Source organism: Mercenaria mercenaria, chromosome 13 (assembly GCF_021730395.1).
Source record: "Mercenaria mercenaria strain notata chromosome 13, MADL_Memer_1, whole genome shotgun sequence".
NCBI lineage: Eukaryota > Metazoa > Mollusca > Bivalvia > Venerida > Veneridae > Mercenaria > Mercenaria mercenaria.
The window spans coordinates 27,869,831-27,888,483 of NC_069373.1; the positions used below are offsets into that span (position 1 = coordinate 27,869,831).

General features: G+C 34.3%; 1 protein-coding gene across 2 annotated transcripts in view; it reads right to left on the reverse strand.

Annotated features, from left to right (window-relative positions):
* Positions 1 to 42: 42 nt before the first annotated feature.
* Positions 43 to 18,653, reverse strand: part of LOC123530466 (trichohyalin-like) — a 149,832-nt gene continuing 131,221 nt past the window's right edge. For both annotated transcript variants that reach the window (XM_053521380.1, XM_053521379.1), the window contains one exon: positions 43 to 7,617. In XM_053521380.1, the coding sequence (XP_053377355.1) occupies positions 7,603 to 7,617 (15 nt within the window). In that variant the 3' untranslated portion in view covers positions 43 to 7,602. The remainder of the gene's footprint in view (positions 7,618 to 18,653) is intronic.

Consider the following 18,653-nt stretch of genomic DNA (forward strand, 5'->3'; position numbering starts at 1 on the left):
CATGATTGGGTGCAACCCTAGACAAGTGACTTCATGCCTACAGTAAAATCAATAAAGAAGCTTATATTTTGTAGATGTTACTTTTATTGAAAAAGGAAAACATATTCACAGACCCGCTGCATATTATAAATATAGTTAGTTATATAAATGCTTTCTTCTTTTTTCACAAACAAAACTATATACAATGTATATTTAAATGCAAACAACGGCAAACTTATATTTCAAACTATCTTTTGTGACACATAAGTAAATATTTGATCAAACTTACATTGCTATTTATGTTTCAGTTTTATACATTGTATATCCCTTTAATGAGTGAACAATTGCTTTTACTTTTATGATTTAAAATTATAAAATCAGAATTAAATAGCTGGCAAGGAAGGCTTTCAGTGTTGAATATCCTTACAATAACAAACTAATTTTACAACTATTGCATACTTTGATTAAAGGTATTACTTCATATTTAGATCCAATATATACAAAAATAAAAAGTCTGAACAAAAATGTGGCTAATTCTTAATATTTAGAAAGGAAAAGGCAAGCACTATCTATAGTATCAGAGCCCTTGAATTTGTAGTTAAGAGAAAAAGAATGGTTACTATTAACACAAAAGTCTTTAAGTTTTCTGGAACTTTTTATCTGAAACCATAGAATAAGTTCTGATCTCCCAACCTTAGAGTCAAAGACTCATACAAAAATGTCAAAGCATTACAAAAATCCTCCCTAAAGTATGAATCTTAATTGGCTACGACATGCCAGCAACCTCCAAAACACTTTGCGCCTAAATGTTAATTGTTCTTTCAAAGAATTGTCACTGTGTAGTTTGAAATATTTTTTCTCTATTACAGATTTTGAAATGTCTCATTTCAAAGACGTGCTATATATGGAAATGTTGCTATCAACCACACCCAACGAAAATGATATAATAAATAATGAAAATTAACAATCAGAGAAAACTAAAATTAAAAAGAAAATTAAAGAAAGAGCAAATACTCTGTATCACAGTGCTGTATCAAATATTAACACAACATAAAAGTCACATAACAACAGTATACTCACCATATATCTTATCAACAATATTCAAAATGCAAATAATTATGTAAGGTTGTATTGGACGGACACTGTAGAAAGATGCTTTTTTTTTTCATAAATAAAAGCCTTGCTTTAGATTTACAATAAATCAATTTTGAAGGACTTAAATTGGGCATCCATCCCAATTTTTGTAAAAGAGAATCAGAAGTATTTGTAAATAAAAAGTAAAACAGTGATATGGTGAATTCTAAGGAAGATACATTTTTAAAGACATATGTTGATCTTTCACTTTTCAGTGCTAATTTCAAAGATAAGTGAGAACGGTGGGCAATAAGCAATTACATGTATAATGAACTGATCATCCGAACAAAATCTTCAGAATATTTGACCGACCAATGCTAGAATGCAAAACTGACATCAGTTTTCCCTGTTAACTTTGAAAATAAATGCCATAAAAGGTGTTTCATAATGTACACCTGAAGTTCCTTAAAGGAACAGTCTGAAAATTAAAAACACTGGAAAATATTGCAAATAAATAAATCCTCAAATTGCATAGAAAACTATATTGCAGGACCTTTGCAAGATGCACAAAGTCAGTAACAAATGTAATATATACAAAAAAATGTCAGCCCAATCAATTTCGTTGTTTAAACACAAAAAATGACAGTAACAATACAATATCTATCAATATTTACATAATTTGCATGTAAAAAATGTCATAGCAGATTTTTTTTATTGTAACTGTCTTGTAAGCTTTCATAAAACATGTCATTTATAGTACAGATTTTATTTTTTCAAAGTAAACAAGAGCTGTGGAGGACAGCAATGCTTGACTATTCAACAGCCTAGTCAACTGACTGAATACAAAAGTCGAAAAAGGGGCATTATTTTGTAACAAGAGATCACAGAGTGATCTTGGCGCCCACCAATGTGCCATTTTTGAGTGTTCCAAATTTCAAGACTTATTGACTACCTCAAGGTCAAATTTCATTTCCGTACACAACACTGTGCATGTGGTCCAAATTCAAAAGCCGTAGCTTGAGAAATGTGAAAGTAGGTCACCAGGTCAATGTCAAGGTCAAAGTTTGTTTCAGTACACAATCCTATGCATGTGGTCTAAATTTGAAGCCTGTAGCTACAGAAATGTGAAAGTAGGTCACTAGGTCAATCTTAAGGTCAAAGCTCATTTCGGTACACAAAACTATGCAAGTGGTCCAAATTTGAAGGCTGTAGCTTGAGAAATGTAAAAGTAGGTCACTAGGTCAAAATCGAGGTCAAATTCTATTTCGGAATACAAAACTATGCATGTGGTCCAAATTTGAAGCCTGTACCTTCAAAAATGTGAAAGTAGGTCACTAGGTCAATGTAAAGGTCAAAGCTCATTTCGGTACACAAAACTATGCATGTGGTCCAAATTTGAAGGCTATAGCTTGAGAAATGTAAAAGTAGGTAAGTTGGTCAATAGGTCAAAATCAAGGTCAAATTTTATTTCAGAATACAAAACTATGCATGTAATCCAAATTTGAAGCCTGTACCTTAAAAATGTGAAAGTAGGTCACTAGGTCAATGTAAAGGTCAAAGTTCATTTCGGTACACAAAACTATGCAAGTAGTCCAAATTTGAAGGCTGTAGCTTGAGAAATGTAAAAGTAGGTCACTAGGTCAAAATCAAGGTCAAATTTTATTTCAGAATACAAAACTATGCATGTGGTCCAAATTTGAAGCCTGTACCTTAAAAATGTGAAAGTAGGTCACTAGGTCAATGTAAAGGTCAAAGTTCATTTTGGTACACAAAATTATGCAAGTGGTCCAAATTTGAAGGCTGTAGCTTGGGAAATGTAAAAGTAGGTCACTAGGTCAAAATCATGGTCAAATTTTATTTTGGAATACAAAACTATGCATGTGGTCCAAATTTGAAGCCTGTACCTTAAAAATGTTAAAGTAGGTCACTAGGTCAAAATCAAGGTCAACTCGTGTCAAGGTTCATCTTGCCACTCAAAAATATACATGTGGTCCAAATTTGAATGTTTTAGTTATTGACAAGAACATTTTAAAAGCTTTTCCCTATATAAGTCTATATGAACTATTTGACCCCCGGGGCGGGGCCATTTTTGACCCTAGGGCGATAATTTGAACAAACTTGGTAGAGAACCACTAGATGATGCTACATTACAAGTTTCAAAGCCTTAGGCTTTGTGGTTTGGACAAGAAGATTTTCAAAGTTTTTCCTAATGTAAGTCTATGTAAACCATATGACCCCCAGGGCGGGGCCATATTTGACCCTAGGGGTATAATGTGAACAATCTATGTTGAAGACCACTAGATGATGTCACATACAAAATATCAAAGCCCTAGGCCCTGTGGTTATGGACAAGGGGTTATTCAAAGTTTTTCCCTATATAAGTCATTATAAACTATGTGACCCCCAGGGCGGGGCCATATTTGACCCCAGAGAAATAATTTGAATCATCTTGGTAGAGGACCACTAGATGATGCTTCAAACCAAATATCAAAGCCCTAGGCTCTGTGGTTTTGGATAAGAAGGTTTTCAAAGTTTTTCCCTATATAAATCTATGTAAAATATAGAAATAAACAAAGTGCCATAACTCACTCATAAATTGTTGAACCAGTCTGATTTTCAGGGGGACACAACTAGGGTACCAATACATCATTCTGACAAAGTTTGGTCAAAATCCCCCCAGTAGTTTCTGAGGAGATGCGATAACGAGAAATCGTTAACGGACGGACGGAATGACGGACGGACCACGGACGCAGAGTGATTTTAATAGCCCACCATCTGATGATGGTGGGCTAAAAATGGGAAACAGGGTTATGGAACCTGCACAGTGCTTATCAGCTCATGACAGTGGACAAGTGTGTAAAGTTTCAATCCATTCCCATTTGTGGGTACCGAGACACCAGCTTACATATAAGAATTTAACCAAAAAGTGCTAAGTTGAAAAAGGGGCATAATTTTGTAAAAATGCAAAGTAGAGTGACTGAATCTTTGCACTGCATGTCAAATCATGACAGTGATCAAGTGTGTGAAGTTTCAATCCTTTCCCATTAGTGGATACTGAGATACCAGCTTACATACAAAAATTAACCAAAAACTGCGAAGTCGAAAAAGGGGCATATTTTGAAAAAATGCAAAGTAGAGTTATGGGACCTGCACAGTGCATGTCAGATCAATACAGTGAACAAGTATGTGAAGTTTCAATTTATTCCAATTAGTGGATACTGAGATACCAGCTTACATACAACAACTTAACCAAAAACTGCTAAGTCGAAAAAGGGGCATAATTTAAAAAAAAAAGCAAAGTAGAGTTATGGGACCTGCACAGTGCATGTCAGATCATGACAGTGAACAAGTGTGTGAAGTTTCAATCCATTCCTATTAGTGGGTACTGAGATACCAGCTTAAATACAAAACCTTAACCAAACATTTCTAAGTCGAAAAAGGGGCATAATTATGTAAAAAAGCAAAATAGAGTTATGGAATCTGTGCAATGTAAGTCAGTTTATCACAGTGAATAAGTGTGTGAAGTTTCAATCCATTCCCACAAGTGGTTACTGAGTTACCAGCTTACATACAAAACCTTAACCAATGTAAGTCTATGTAAACCATATGACCCCCAGGTCGGGGCCATATTTGACCCTAGGGGTATAATATGAACAATCTATGTTGAAGACCACTAGATGATGTCACATACAAAATATCAAAGCCCTAGGCCCTGTGGTTTTGGACAAGGGGTTATTCAAAGTTTTTCCCTATATAAGTCATTATAAACTATGTGACCCCCAGGGCGGGGCCATATTTGACCCAAGAGAAATAATTTGAATCATCTTGGTAGAGGACCACTAGATGATGCTTCAAACCAAATATCAAAGCCCTAGGCTCTGTGGTTTTGGATAAGAAGGTTTTCAAAGTTTTTCCCTATATAAATCTATGTAAAATATAGAAATAAACAAAGTGCCATAACTCACTCATAAATTGTTGAACCAGTCTGATTTTCAGGGGGACACAACTAGGGTACCAATACATCATTCTGACAAAGTTTGGTCAAAATCCCCCCAGTAGTTTCTGAGGAGATGCGATAACGAGAAATTGTTAACGGACAGACGGAATGACGGACGGACCACGGACGCAGAGTGATTTTAATAGCCCACCATCTGATGATGGTGGGCTAAAAATGGGAAACAGGGTTATGGAACCTGCACAGTGCTTATCAACTCATGACAGTGGACAAGTGTGTAAAGTTTCAATCCATTCCCATTTGTGGGTACCGAGACACCAGCTTACATATAAGAATTTAACCAAAAAGTGCTAAGTTGAAAAAGGGGCATAATTTTGTAAAAATGCAAAGTAGAGTGACTGAATCTTTGCACTGCATGTCAAATCATGACAGTGATCAAGTGTGTGAAGTTTCAATCCATTCCCACAAGTGGTTACTGAGATACCAGCTTACATACAAAAACAACCAAATCGGGACGCCGACGCAGACGCATGGTTGGGTCCAATAGCTCTACTATTCTTCGAATAGTCGAGCTAAAAATTGAGAAACTGATTTCGAATTGTCATGAAATAGGCAATATCTGTAACTGTAAATGATAAAATCTGGATAAACAACTTTTTATATTAAATATGTTTTATCACATATTATTAAAATACTGAGTACAGATACATCTCATCAAGCAATGACAGTAAAAGTCAGGCCTCATAAAGATTGATTTTTGTGGAAAGAATGGAGTCCGAAAGACACTTAAAAAATATAATAGTGTGAAAGATAAAGAAAATAGAACAATTATATATATTCCTTACTTTATACATAATATAGACTTTGTATTAGTATAGAAAGAAAAAAGGCCTTTTCTCTGATATGCTGCAATTATATTTTCATTCACAGTTACTAAGTGGAAAAAATGGTTCCCAAAATCTTACTTGTATTGTGTATGTATGTGTATTTGGGATTTATTTGTATCTCTTACTTGTATTCACATGTATAAGTACCGCACAGTATTACAGCGTTTTTATTTTTAGCAACATGTAAATAAACAATCAGTACTTAGCACTCTCTTTTAAAACAAAAGAATCTGGTATAGGAACTAGAGCTGCTTTTGAGAAAAGCGCATGTCTCCCACAACTGCCTAATCATCTGAATAGTAGAATATGAGTCAACCATGCACCAAGACCTCAACTGCCTTATCAGACTTTCAGTGCTTTGATTATCAAAAACAAGTTTCAAGGGCCATAATTCCCAAGTGCCTAGGCCGATTTGGCTAGTTATCGAACTTGGCCGAGGACTTATTGGCAAACACATTTTGTTCAAGTTTAGTGAAGATCAGATGAGAAATTTTTGATTTAGAGTGCGGATAAAATTTGTGACAGACTGACACACAGACACACACATACAGAGGAGTAAATCAATATGTCTCCCACACCACTGTGTGGTGGGGGACATAATAAGTTGAATAGTTGCCTTGACGGCGCAGTAGGTTGAGTGGATTGACTTGTAATCATTTTGTAGCGATAGTTTTGATGGTTCGAACCATGCATCCGTCCAATATTTTTTTCATTTTGCATTTTAATTTACATACTTTGTGTAAGTTTGTTTTTCTCTAGTTTCTAATTCATTCGCTAAAGCTTCAAAAACATTAGATCATATTAAAGATGATGCGTATTTAAACATAATTACGTGTTAACCGTGACATATATAAGTTAGTGAACAAGTTAGTACTAGATTAACCAACTCTTGTTGTTTTCGTTGAATCGTACTGAAAAAATAAATAAATTAAATACAGTTTTAAAAATAAATGTTTTATGGGTCTGGGAATCAAACTCCCGATGAAAACGTACAACACCAATACCGTTACTGCTCGGTCAACGAGGAATTACTGTTTGCATCATAAACGTAGTGTATTGATTTAGATTTATGCTATTGTTTTGTTTGTTTACATTTCAAAGTGCCTTATTACTGTGCGATACCTATAGTGTTAGCCATTGATTAGTAAATAATGTCAAGATATCCAACCAGATAAAGACTCTTGTACTATTGTTTGATCAAGTAACTAATTTACTGATTAATTAATCAATGCTGGTTTACTTTGTGTTACAGTTTATATAAACCAGGACACGTTTGGCTGGAAATCCGATCTATTAATTAGTTGATAGCCTGTGCCGATAGAATCTCATTGTCAATAACTAGATAATTAATACAAGAAAAAGACACAACAAAAAAATAAAAAAAGATCTATAGAATATCTCTTTATAATGGGATTATCTATTACTAGATCAAGACATGATTTATTGAAAAAAGTCAGTCTCTACATATAGTTAATAACTTAATAATTAGCAACAACAACAACAACAAATTTTGATTATCTTGATCGTAATGATTGTCCTACACATCTGTCTGTCCATCTGTCTGCTGAGTTAATCAAGTCATGTTCCACATTTCCAATATTTTTCAAGTCTGACCTTGTTCAATTTTTGGATTTTCAGTTATTTTTGTTATTCTAGTAAAACATTATCTTGCTAACAACATAAAGAGTTCATCTGTTTTCCTCTTCTTTACTTCCCCTTGTGCTAGAAATAGAAAACATACCAATGGTCAGAAAATAGTTTTACACTATGATAGGAAAACTTTCTTTACATGAAAGACAATATATAAAACCAAAGAAAAATTCTAAAATGAAAGGATAATGTTAAAAATTTATAACATTTTCATTCAACTTGTTTACTGTCTGATGTTTTAGATAGATGAAACTAACAAAATTTGTAACAAAATAAATGAAAAATCCTTCATTTTCAGACACAAAAATAAGAACAATCAAATTTCAATTCTAAAATGCTATAAAATATTTTGTGAAAACCTGGTCAGTCCTAACAAAGTAATACATGTGCATTAAAACATTTATGTTCTTCATGATTTTTTTTTCAAATTATGTCACACTGTTACTTCAAAATACCGGTATGTGTTTTTCCATCTAAATGGTATTGATATAAATAGAAGATATTTTCCAAATAAATTGTTATTATTGAACTATATAAAATTATTCACGTTTTTCATCGTCTGCTAACTATTTTGTCTCCAATTCCCGGTAGTTATTTTCCCGCGTTTTCTGCTTGCAATTCACGACTTTCTCATGTTTTCAGTGCACTATATAAGTGATTGTTAATTGATATTCTTCACTCGAGGTTGAATATTTGACAGCATAACAAGTATTTTGATTATTTGTTTATTCCCTCCCACCCACCCTTACAGGCATTTCAAGTTTCTTAATAGTTATTGCTGATGGCTTGTAGCTGTATTCAAATATCAAAGGCAGATTTGACTTTTTGACTGTGATTTAAACAAGAGTAATCATTTAGTTCTAGAGAGATTCCTCAGGCAGACATTACGTCTCCTTTATGTTCTGATAGAAAATAAGGTTCACAGTTACGTACCTTATATTTCAAGGGTCTTTAGACATGAACAGTTCCTTGATAATTATTACTGTTGAGTATTCATGTATTACTAGAACTTTAAAGGCAGATACATTTAACATTATATGAGAACATTTGAATTCTTCATGCCAGACTCGGTATATACATTTAGAAAAGTAATATTCACAAGTACGCATTTAATTCTATATCAATATATTTTATGCTGTTTTTTCCCATGCAATGTTATTCTTTCGTTATCAAATGGAAATTGCCGTTATCCTCATTTGAGCTAGTTTTCATTTTATTTTTGATTTTACCTTGAAAAAATGTTATGTTTTACATACTGCACATTTTTTCTTATTTTGTGGTTATTCAACGAAGCTGAGAGAGACCAGAATTGCCATCTTATATGTTGTTTAACTATTCTAGATAAGATGAGTTCAAGTTATAACATTTGGTTCATTCGGGACCTAATAGAAAGCACATTTTTACAGTTTAGATTTTCATGTACATCTGATTGTATGTTTGCCTTAAATTTTGATAGTATCTTTTCAGGCTGAGTGGTGTACAAAGATAAAGATAACCACATTTACCCCACTTCTACTGGCCGATCATGAACACATCGCACAACTAATCGTACATTCTGACATTTGCAAGACAAATATATTCGTATTTTTTGTACATTGGAATGCTGTCAAATACTAAGACCTGTATCCTATATTTTTGTTTGTTGTTTTTGTAGTTAGGAACATGAAATTAGTGAATAATTGATTTACTCACGCCAAAGAGTGAGTAATATCAGTCCCCAGTCACACTCTGACACACCAGGCCTCTATACATGTGGTCAAAATACCACACAAAAAAACACAGGTTTCATAGAACATCAGAAACAAATAAATAAAAGTAGAAATACATGTAGCATTGTTTTACAGCAACCATGCATAACTGAACATTGTTTTGGGGACTATTAAGCGTGGATATTACCTAGACTTCAGTTGATTTCTCTATTTCATCCATTTTTTTTTTACATAAAAGTTATGTTAGACTTGAAATAATATATAGCAGAACCATGCAGATGTATAACTTCTTTGTTATGTTTAAATATATTAAAACATGGTCCTGTTATGTATCATCGCTTGTTAAATATGGAGGAGTCTTTTTTACACCTGCTTAGAAATTGTTCTGCAAGCACAATGGGACTGAAAGGAGGCCGGAAACCACATAATGCTGAATCAATTCATCTTACAGGGAAACAATAAAAAAAGTGTTAAATGACAATATTGGAAATCTTTAGTTTCTTTCTAGAACATAAAAGCATGTCAGTCAATATTAGGTGAACTTAATAACTCAATTATTCATGATAACATTTCCATGAAAGCGGAACTCTGTGGTTAGAACCTGTGGCATTATTACCTGTGAGAGAAGGGAAATATTGATAGAGACAAGGTTTTATTCAAAGAGAAATATTGATGGAAATAAAAATCATGTTTCATTCTTTATGTGTATAACAGAACCGTAACTTTACAGAGAAATGCTAATTTGCAATTGCAATGACATAAGAAAGCACTGAACAACACACATTTTAGGGACAAAGTCCCCTTTACTAAATACAACATGCAAAATGCCCGTTTGATTTTTCAATAAAACCATGTAAAATAAGGAATAAAATCATATATTTCTATACATCAAGTCTGATAATAGTATAATACTAATGTTACTAACGTTACGCACCTACGGTTTTGTACTTTTTTTTTCATTTTATCTTCACAGTGTTGACTACATATTTTTCCGGATTCTTAGCTATCATTTGTTTTATCAAAATGATATACCGGGGTATTTGTATATAGATGTCCAAATTTTTTTTTATTCCAATTGTTTTTAGTATTCCTTACAAAACTATAAAATGGTCTGCAAACGTATAATTTGGGTATCACTGAACTGGCACAAATATTAAAGAAAACTGCTATACAGTGTAAGATCTGAGGGGCTATCCATCTGCAACATTTGCTGAGAAAGAAGTTTGCATAGTTTAAATGCTGAACAAGTTCATATTCATACAAGAAGGAGATTTGATGGAAAAAGTTCTTTTGAAAAAAAAATGTAATTTCTTGTTTAAATAGATGATGAAAACATGATAAATGTTGTCTTCTGGATCATAAGGATCATTCATTTTTCAGGGGTATAATTCTGTTGATCATAAAATAACACTCAGCTGTGAGTCAACATTTTCTTTAATTTTTTTTTTTTTACCCGAGGGAACAGAAATCACCACCTGTAGAAACAAACTAACTTTTATTTTAACACCATCTCTGTTTCAATTCTCAATCAATATATTAATGTTGGATTATTTTGTATTTTGATAGCAATTTTTGAAAGTTCTATCATTAAGCTATATAGTGCTACATAAATAAAACAAATCATAGCAACATAAGCTAAGTATCGGGGCTTTTCCAGGTAAAACAAAAAATCGCAATTTATTTAACAAATTCATCAATGTCGATACACTATTCTTCAGATTGCTTAAGTTTAAGAATTGTGTCCTGTTTCTTAATAATGTGTATTAAATAAATAAATAAAATAAAAACAAACAAGAGCTCGTAGAACACGAAATGCCCCCCTTGATGCATTCAGTAATTGCACAAGAAACAAAAATTATTTGCTCACTGTAAACAAAAGTTCTACTGTTCTGGTTCAATGTGACCTTGACCTTTGACCTATTCATCTTAAAATCAACAGGGATCATCTGCTGGTCATGATCAACCTCCCTATTAAGTTTCATGATCCTAGGCCCAAGCGTTCTCAAGTTATTGTCCGGAAAGGGTTTAACTGTTCTGGGTCAATGTGACCTTGCCCTTTGGCCTACTGACCTCAAAATAAAAAGGGGTCATCTACTGGTAATGATCAATCTCCCTATAAAGTTTCGTGGTCCTAGGCTCAAGCGTTCTCAAGCAATCGTCTGGAAATGGTTGAACTGTTCTGGGTCACTGTACCCTTGACCTTTGACCTGCTGACCTCAAAATCAATAGAGGTCATCTGCTGGTCATGATTAACCTCTCTATCAACTTTCATGATCCTTGGCCCAAGCATTCTTGAATTATTGTCTGAAACCGTTCAATTGTTTCTGGCCAATGTGACCCTGAACTTTGACCTCGAGGGTTCAACGCAATAAGGGCGTAACTACATTTTTGAAAACTTTACAAGAGAAGAAAAAAACTACTTTGTTTTCTTCTGTGTTCAGTCACATACAAATTTACCAAAGATTTTCACTTAATATTAGACATGTTATATGAAACATTAAACAACATGAATGAAATTTGACAAAATAACAATATATTTTAAAACATTTGACTTAAGCCCTTATTGCATGACTTTTCATGTAAATCTGGAGTAATTTTATATGCAAGATTGGCGTAAGTGGACTTACACCTTTATTGCAGGAAATTTTCTGTTGAAGTTGGTAAAATTATGTCATGCAACAAGGTAGTATGTACAAACAAGAGGGCCAAGATGGCCCTAGGTCGCTCACCTAAGAAACACTCCATAACAGTGTAAAACATGTTTGACCTAGTGATTTCATGGAAACAAATATTCTGACCAATTTTCATTAAGATTGGACCAAAAAATTGGTCTCTTGTGATAAAACAAGCATTTTCTTAGACATGACCTAGGTTTTGACCCTAGATGACCCATGTTCAAACTCGACCTAGATTTTATCAAGGCAATCATTCTGACCAAAATTCATGAAGATCAACTGAAAAATACAGCCTCTATCACATACAGAAGTTTTTTCTTTGATTTGACCAAGTGACCTAGTTTTTGACCTCAGATGACCCATATTCAAATTCGACCTAGATTTCATTAAGGCAATCAACCTGACTAAATTTCATAAAAATCAATTAAAAAAAACAGTCTCTATCGCATACACAAGATTTTTCTTTAATTTGACCTAGTGACCTAGTTTTTGACCTCAGATAACCCATATTCAAAATTGACCTAGATTTCATCAAGGCAATCATTCTGACCAAATTTCATGAAGATCAATTGAAAAATACATCCTCTATTGCATACACAATGTTTTTCTTCGATTTGACCTAGTGACCTAGTTTTTTACCCCAGATGACCCATTTTCGAACTCGGCCTAGATTTCATCAAGGTAATCATTCTGGCTAAATTTCATGAAGATCAGTTGAAAAATACAGCCTCTATTGCATACACAAGGTTTTTCTTTGATTTGACCTAGTGACCTAGTTTTTGACCCCAGATGACCCATTTTCGAACTTGGTCTAAATTTCATCAAGGTAATCATTCTGACCAAAATTCATGAAGATCAATTGAAAAATACCGCCTCTATCGCATACACAAGGTTTTTCTTTGATTTGACCTAGTGACCTAGTTTTTGACCCGAGATGATCCATTTTCGAACTCGGCCTAAATTTTATCAAGGCAATCATTCTGACCAAAATTCATGAAGATCAATTGAAAAATACAGCCTCTATCGCATACACAAAGTTTTTCTTTGATTTGACCTAGTGACCTAGTTTTTGACCCAAGATGACCCATTTTCGAATTCGGCCTAGATTTCATAAAGGTTATCATTCTGACCAATATTAATGAAGAAGAATTGAAAAATACAGCCTCTATCGCATACACAAGGTTTTTCTTTGATTTGACCTAGTGACCTAGTTTTTGACCCGAGATGACCCATTTTCGAACTCCGCTTAGATTTCATCAAGGTTATCATTCTGACCAATATTCATGAAGATTAATTGAAAAATACCGCCTCTATCGCATACACAAGGTTTTTCTTTGATTTGACCTAGTGACCTAGTTTTTGACCCGAGATGACCCATTTTCGAACTCGGCCTAGATTTCATCAAAGTTATCATTCTGACCAATATTCATGAAGATTAAATGAAAAATACAGCCTCTATCGCATACACAAGGTTTTTCTTTGATTTGACCTAGTGACCTAGTTTTTGACCCGAGATGACCCATTTTCGAACTCGGCCTAGATTTCATCAAGGTTATCATTCTGACCAATATTCATGAAGATTAATTGAAAAATACAGCCTCTATCGCATACACAAGCTAAATGTTGACAGACGACGGACGACAGACGACAGACGACAGACGACGGATGACAGACGCCGGACATCGAGCGATCAGAAAAACTCACCTGAGCATTGCTCAGGTGAGCTAAAAAGTAAATACAACTAAAGCATACTAGCACTTCTATACTCATTTTAAATGAAACATGTAAGAACATAATTGAAATTGAAGAATGTAACAGCTTATTTTAAAGTATCAGACTTAACAGCAAGATTTTTTCATGTAAATCTGGAGAGATTGTATTTGCAAAATGGGCAAAAGTGTTTTTTTGCAGTAAAATTTCAATTAAAGTTTCTGATGAATTTAATATTTTTTTACGTAAAATGGTATTACTATACAACAGAATAGAATCATAAAAAACTAATTTATGTCTGCATTCTCTTTAATTAAACTTAATATTACACATCTCATTTTTTTCCTCCAGACCTGTCTGTCATGAATGAACATCTTTCTATTTGGCACTATAATAAGGGGAAAACAACAACAACAAAAAAAGACTTTAAAATAGCAAAGCGGTATATAGGGAGTCTATCAAATATCAAATAGGCCAAATGAAATCTGTCAGTCACTCTATTTCTTAAATTTCAGTCTTGCAAGCTTTATCAAAGACAAATGACATTAATTGTATATCTGACAAAATGAAAACACCACAAAATACAGGATATGACACACAGGAGATGGCCTCAGTTACCACAGCACAGTAACAGCATCTTTGCTGCATGTTATAACATGGCAATTTTCCTTGCCTATTAATTAATAAACTGGAACGGGGAGCGGTAGTCTAGTGGATAAGGTGTCAACCGCTCATTCATGGGGTCGTGGGTTTGAGCCCCACTGGGGTCACAACCATGACCTCTCATATGACACCAGTATTGGATTTTCCAGAAGCAGACACAAGAGTGGTTCCAAACTGAAAACTATATGTGTGTATAAAGGACACAGGTGCCCCCACCTCCTGTCACTGTACATAATTATTATTATTATACCAGATTTATATAGCGCCCTTTTCATGATCAATTTCACGTTCAAAGGCGCTTTACATAGTTCAAATGCAGCCACACAAGGCGCATAATTCATCCTCTACTAGTACAGACACAGAGCGATTTCTGAAAATTCCAGAGTAGCTGCCGGAGATCGAACCCCCGACCTCAGGATTGGAAGGCCAGTGTGCAAACCACTGAGCTATCCGTCCACCTATACATCATGGTTTCATGACTCTGGGTGAAATATCTTAGATACATGCAACACAATTATAATAAATGTTTCATCACTTTAATGTGTATTTTTCGCTAAGTCAAAGACCATAACTCCTGACTGGCTGAATGAAATCCCAAACAGAACACCCAAATGTACAAGTTCACATGTTATAACAATCCCCTGATGTTTTCTGACTCTAATGCAAATACTTCTTGAGATACAGGCAACTCAATCTTGTTTGCACTTATGCATTTTTTTTACTTAATCAAGGCCCATAACACTAGTATGACCAAAAGAAATCCTGAATGAAACCTTAGGTGCACAAATTTCCATGCTGAATAATATTTATCCTCTTTGACCCGTGGTCAAATACGTTTTAAGATAAAGTGTGACACAAACTTTTATATTCATTTTATGCATATTTTTTATTAAGTGAAGGGCCATAACTCTGGTCTGGCTGAATAAAATCACAAACAAAACCCAAGGGGGCAGGCACAGAACTTCTGAATAATAATCCTGTAATGTTTCATAATCTCTAATGTCAAATACTGTCTGAAATACTGTTATATGACACAGACTTAAAATAAAATGTTGGTCAGCTGTGAGAGATCCAAATTAAAATACTAGCAAGGTGCACAATTTCACTTAATGGAGCTTGATAACACTTTGTAAAATACCTTTTTTGAGATATGCACAACATAAATTTGGACGAAAATACAAGGGCAACTCAAAGTGCCTCCATCCAACCCTTGCTCACGAAATTTTGGATGGCTCAAAAATCACACAGTGACTGTAACAGTGTTAATACCAAAAGAATCTGTATAGTTGCAGATTTAGCATGCCTATCATTTGACATATTCCACCTGAGCACAATGCAAGAACCACAAATTGGTTTATAAGTAAATATAAGAAGATAAAAACGCCCAGGAAATTTGCTGAAATGGCATAGAAAATATGTGGTAAGTACCGGTATACAAAACAAGAGCACAGCCTTGCGGGTGCAGATGCTCATCTGATTTTATTGTCTCTGTATAATAGAAATATTGTCTACCCATGATTTTCTAAGTTCAAAAGGGGCCATAATTCTTGCAAAAACAATTTAAAATTACGGTACTTGCTTTGCAGAGTCAGCGAATACCTTCACCAAGAATTAAAGCAATAGCTTTGACCTTTAAGGAGAAAAGTTGACCTAAATGCAAAATTTAACTAAAAAAAACAAACAAAAAAAAACTGATATTTTCCTATTCCAAAAGGGGCCATGATTCTTGCAAAAAGCAGGATGGAGTTATGTTTCTTGCTGTACATAGTCAGTTACTGATGTTGAACAAGTGTTGCAAGTTTTAAAGCATGCGAACACTGACGCAGACGTTGACGCCTATCAAGCGATGACAATAACTCATCAATTTAAAAAAAAAAAAAAATCAGATAAGCTAAAAAGCTTCGAATATTACCAACCTGGCATCATGTATTATTATGTTACTGAATAATACAGTCACACTTACATTTAAAAGAATGTATGCTGTATGTCTTAGGCTGTGGCTGTTCACTGTAAACTATAGCCTGAAGTACTGGCTTTTGATGTATGACACCTTTTTGATTTTCATTTTATTATTAAAGTAACTAAATTTTTTTTAAAAATGCACATTTCTACCTCATTTTGAATATTTTGTTTCTTTTGGTGCCATACAACTAAAATTTTGGTACAGATTATTGAGTTTTTCCTAGGCCAGACGCCTTTCATGTATTATCACATTTCATTGCTGGACTTCCCCTTTTATATATACATGGAGTTTCACCTACAGTTTTCGTGGACTATAATCCTTTTGCAATACTGTACCGGGTAAGCAGGCACAAGTGTAAAAATCTTCAAGTAATTGGTACTGCAATTTATTTGTTTTCAAGAAAATCATTTTTTTTAACTCCCTAACATTTTTCAAGGGCATAAAAATATTTTTAAACCATGATACATCTTAAAAAGCCTGCAAGGATATAGAACATGGACTTACTTCGACCATGGTACGACTTTACAAAATTCAAGGAAATTGAAATATTTCCTACCATGATACACATTTAAATATCTTTAAGAACAAGGATACACCTTTAAAAATCTTTAAGAATACAGAATATAGACTTACTTTAATCATGATACACCTTCTGAAGTCTTCAAGAATAGAGTATAGCCTTTTTATAACCTAGCCCAATTAATATTTTTAAACTGTTAATTTTGGATAAAATGTTGATATATTCATTTTATTTTACGAGAATAGAAATCTTTCTATTTGGCAATAATTATTGTGGGGCACAATCTGACTAAAGTACATCTCCTATATTACGCTACGCATAGGATCTGAAAACGACCTATTCATTGCCTCGTTCTGACGGCTCTTTCGCTAGCCATTCAGAGCCTAGCTTACAACATCTTGCAAATCTACATGTAGCATTGACTTTTGATATTTACAATTCTTATGTCGTAATGTATCAGATAGCCGATTAGCTCAGTCGGTAGGCCACTTGCTTTGTAAACGAGGGGTCCCGGGTTCGAGTCCTGGAATAACCGCATATTTTTCTTATCCTTTGACAATCGAACAAGTCGTCTGATTGGATAACATAAAAATAGCAATAATGGAAATCCAAAATATACAGAAGACGAATGTGAATGGGTCGTTCTCAGATCTTCGTTTAGAAGATCAAGTACTTTAGTCAGATTGTGTGGGGCAAGTATGGCTTTCACTTTGAAAGTATTGGGCTACTAGTGTATTAGGTAGCAGTAAGATGAATGGGGGTATATCATTTAACTGTAGCTAAATTTTATATTAACATATCCATGCACACAGGATGAATCTACCATTTGTAAGTACTGACTCTCATAAGCATAAAAAAGCTTTTCTTGACTTCAATGTCATAAAATGTGACAATACTACATTTACTTTAAGGGTCATGCATCAGGATAATGCCCTTGTTACCTTATGATGTCATCATTATGACATCACAGAAATTATCTGATTACACAAGCCTGTATTGCAGGATAGATATTAAGACTACTGGATACTTTTTTGCATGCAATAAGGCAGTAAGTCAACTTACTTCCATATTGCGCATAAAAATCAAGGCAATCTGAGATACGCCCTTATTGCAATATCAAAATAATGATATAAATAACTGAAACATCTGGTTTAAATTTTCACAGTATATAAATTAGGTCAAAATAAAGTGAAAAATCAAAAAAAGTAATTTTTGGTAAAATATGTAGATACGCCCCTATTGCGTTGAACCCTCGACCTAATGACCTCAAAATCAATAGGGGTCATCTGCTTGTCATCAATTTTCCTGATCCTAGGCCCAAGCGTTCTTCAAATATCGTCCAGAAACTGTTTTACTGTTCCTGGTCACTGTGACCTTGACCTTTAACCTACTGACCTCAAAATCCATAGGGGTCATCTACTGGTGATGACCAGCCTCCCTATCAGCTTTCACGATCTTATGCCCAAGCATTTTTGAGTTATCATCTGGAAACCATTTTACTGTTTCGGGTTACTGTGACCTTGACCTTTGACCTACTGACCTCAAAATCCATAGGGGTCATCTACTGGTGATGACCAGCCTCCCTATCAGCTTTCACGATCTTATGCCCAAGCATTTTTGAGTTATCATCTGGAAACCATTTTACTGTTTCGGGTTACTGTGACCTTGACCTTTGACCTACTGACCTCAAAATCAATAGAGGCCATCATTCTGCTGGTCATGACCAACCTCCCTATCAACTTTCATGATCCTAGGCCCAAGCATTCTTGAGTTATCATCCGGAAACCTTTTTACTGTGCCGGGTCAGTGTGACCTTGACCTTTGACATACTGATCTCAAAATCAATAGAGGCCATCATTCTGCTGGTG